This window comes from Galeopterus variegatus, unplaced genomic scaffold, assembly GCF_000696425.1.
Source record: "Galeopterus variegatus unplaced genomic scaffold, G_variegatus-3.0.2 Scaffold5601, whole genome shotgun sequence".
In the NCBI taxonomy this organism is placed as follows: domain Eukaryota; kingdom Metazoa; phylum Chordata; class Mammalia; order Dermoptera; family Cynocephalidae; genus Galeopterus; species Galeopterus variegatus.
In genome coordinates, this window is record NW_007731712.1 from 56,256 (window position 1) to 59,449 (window position 3,194).

The 3,194-nt window shown below is 33.7% G+C and overlaps 1 protein-coding gene across 1 annotated transcript in view; it reads left to right on the forward strand.

Moving 5' to 3' along the window:
* SULT6B1 (sulfotransferase family, cytosolic, 6B, member 1) overlaps window positions 1–1,705 on the forward strand; it is a 17,175-nt gene extending 15,470 nt beyond the window's left edge. Inside the window, exons 6-7 of the mRNA XM_008589710.1 lie at window positions 494–650; window positions 1,575–1,705. Of these exons, the coding sequence (XP_008587932.1) occupies window positions 494–650; window positions 1,575–1,705 (288 nt within the window). The remainder of the gene's footprint in view (window positions 1–493; window positions 651–1,574) is intronic.
* Window positions 1,706–3,194: the final 1,489 nt, after the last annotated feature.

Below are 3,194 nucleotides of genomic sequence, written 5' to 3' on the forward strand. Positions count from 1 at the left end.
GGCAGTTCAACAAGGGTCATAAATTGAAACTACAAAGTAAAATCAATACAGAGAAAAAAAAAATATATATATATATATATATAAACACACACACACATACATACATATATAGATTTTTGGCAGCTGGCTGGTACAGAGACAATACAGAATATTTTACAGAGATCTTGAATATTTATATGAGTATCAAAATAAGTCTAAAGAGGGGGATAAGCAGATGACCTAGGGACTTGGGCTTAATAAACCACTCTCTAAAAAACCTATCCTTGCTGTGGGCCCAATTCCTTTAGAAAGTTTATCCTTTAGGCTGGTACAGAGACAATAAAGAATATTTTACAGAGATCTTGAATATTTATATGAGTATCAAAATAAGTCTAAAGAGGGGGATAAGCAGATGACCTAGGGACTTGGGCTTAATAAACCACTCTCTAAAAAACCTATCCTTGCTGTGGGCCCAATTCCTTTAGAAAGTTTATCCTTTAAACTTTGTTTTCAGAATCTAGCTGCTGGAATAAAACAAATTGCAGATTTTTTTGGATTCTCCCTAACTGGGGAGCAGATTCAAACCATCTCTGCCCAGAGCACCTTCCAAGCAATGCAAGCAAAGTCTCAGGAAACACACGGTGCTGTGGGCCCCTTCCTGTTCCGCAAAGGTAAAATTGCATTGGTTTCTGGGATATCTTACCAGTTAAGGAATGACTTTAACCCTGATATTTACGCCTTGTTTTTTATTAGCTTTAAGGAGGGGGAAAATAGAATCTCTCTATTGATTGTTAATCAAGTACTATTCAGAATAGAAAAATTCTAAAGTAAGTAAAGGAATAATTTTTAAAATTTACAATGGTTCTTGTAGAAAATTCAGAAAGCACAGAGAAATGTAAAAAAACATTAAAAATTATCCTAATTTCTCCCACCAGAAGCAGATTTAACTTTTTGAGATATCTCTTTCCAGCCTTTTATTGTTTTATATAGTTTATTACATTTGCAAACAGTTTTGTTTTATTTCTTTCCCTTACTATATCATGAACATTTCCTCATGTCATTAAACCTTCATTTACATATATCTCAATGGCTATGCAACGTGGAACTTACAACTTCAACCCAAATTATCAAAAGATTCTTGAGAAAGAAGTAACTTTCTTTACTTTTAAAAGCAAGTAAAAAGAAATCCTAATCATGGGCAGAATAAGTTTTTGCAAAATTTTCAGTATCTGGGGTTTTAATCAAAACTTGCTATAAAATGTCAACTTTCAAAGACTAGAGAGAGAAAACAAATCACTCTTAAAAAGTGGAATTTTAGGTCCTAGGTGTTGGAAGAGAGGTGGGGGTAGGAGATCACTGAGGCTGAGCCCACTTTACCCAGTGATGTTAAGAAAGCAGTCACCTGCCACACCGCCGGTGGGGGAGCCCCAATGGATACTGTTAATTTTACAAGAGAAATTACATTAGTTTTTAAGATTAATTTTTTTCATGTGTCTATTTTCACATTTCAAAGTGAAACATTGCATTGAAAAATGGCAAAATGAAGAAGAAATATTCTAACAGATGTCTGGGTCTACTGTTTTTGTTTGTTGTAGGTGAAATTGGTGATTGGAAAAATTTGTTCAGTGAAACTCAGAGTCGGGAAATGGAAGAAAAATTCAAAGAGTACTTAGCAGGCACTTCTCTAGGAGCAAGGTTGAAGTATGAATCACATTGCCAGCCTTGATTCTGGTCAATTCAGCAAGTCTAGGTACTTTATTTTCCTTCACAGTAATTGAATTTAAATAATTAAATGATAACTCAATCAAATAATGATAATTAAATAACATTTAAAATAATATGAATTTAATAATAATGATAATATCTAAAATTTTTGAGCACAAATTTAAGTTTGTTCTCTTTTTGATGAAAGCACATTTTCGCTGCCCAAAAGAGATGCTATTGTTAATGTGTTATACTGGAGTTTTAACTTCTTCCATGCTCTGGGTTCACATAAGAACATAAGCAGGTACTATCAAAGAAATATGTAGATCTGTGTTTGAGCATAGATGAGACAGGCCTCCAAATGATGTACAATTTTTTTGTGCTTTCCTCATAATAACTTCTTCCTTACTGTGAATCAAAGCACTTGTGCTGTCTATCTCAAACTCACCATTGGGGGAAATTAATTCCAACTGTGCAGTGACATACGATGAATAAATTCTATTCTAATCTGATTCAAGGAAAATGCATTGCTCATCTACTCTGTGTATGCCATTGCAGTAGGCCTTATGGAGGTTCCACTGTCAAGTGACTTTATATTTCTACTTAATTCAAAGCTAAAGATTAGAAATTGTGTTATTCTATCATAAACGCTTGTCTACCACAGAGCCCCTAGCAGTTAAGTAGAACTAAAACAGAAGGTAGAGAATGTTCTAGAAAGAATCTCCTTCTGTCTACCTGATACCTCTCAATGTTTTAAGAATCCTTCCTATTTACACTGGTAGCCAGTTCCACTCTAAAACTAAGTTATATGCAGTTAGGAATAGAAATAGTTAAATAAAAGTGCTTTGAGAGCAAGTATAGGACTACTATTCCTGGTGGTATGGTGGATTAGATAAACTAAAAACCCTCCCCTTGAAACACCAAGAAATGCTGGATAAAAATTCTTAAAAATTCTTTTAGATGCATAGCTCAGCTCCAATAAAGTAAACAAAATCATCAAGGACCAGAAGCAAAGAAGGGATATAGAACTAGAGTTAGTAAGAATCAGAGATGACATTGTGCTATCACACAAGGATTTGTCAGTAATTAAGGGGCTTGGATTTTAATGTCCAAGCTCATATGATGGGTACAAGAGTAGACAAAAAGACCAGTGGAATAAAATAAAACCACCAAACCAACCCATGCATGAAAGGAAACTTCGAATATGACAGAGGTTGCATTGCATATCATAGGAAAAAATTAAACTGTTCAACATTTGGTGCTAAAAGAATTGGTTATGATATAGAAGAAATAGAATCATATCCTTACTTTATATCACTCGCAAAAACAAATTCCTTGTGAATTAAATATCTATATGTTTAGGAGCAAATACAAGACAATATTTCTATGACCGCAAGGTGGGATTTCTTAAACAAGAAAAAAAAGCATCAACAGAAAGGAAACTATTTATATTTTCGGCTACATTAAAATATAAAACTTTTGCAAAACAGGCATCTTTAAAGAAGTGAACC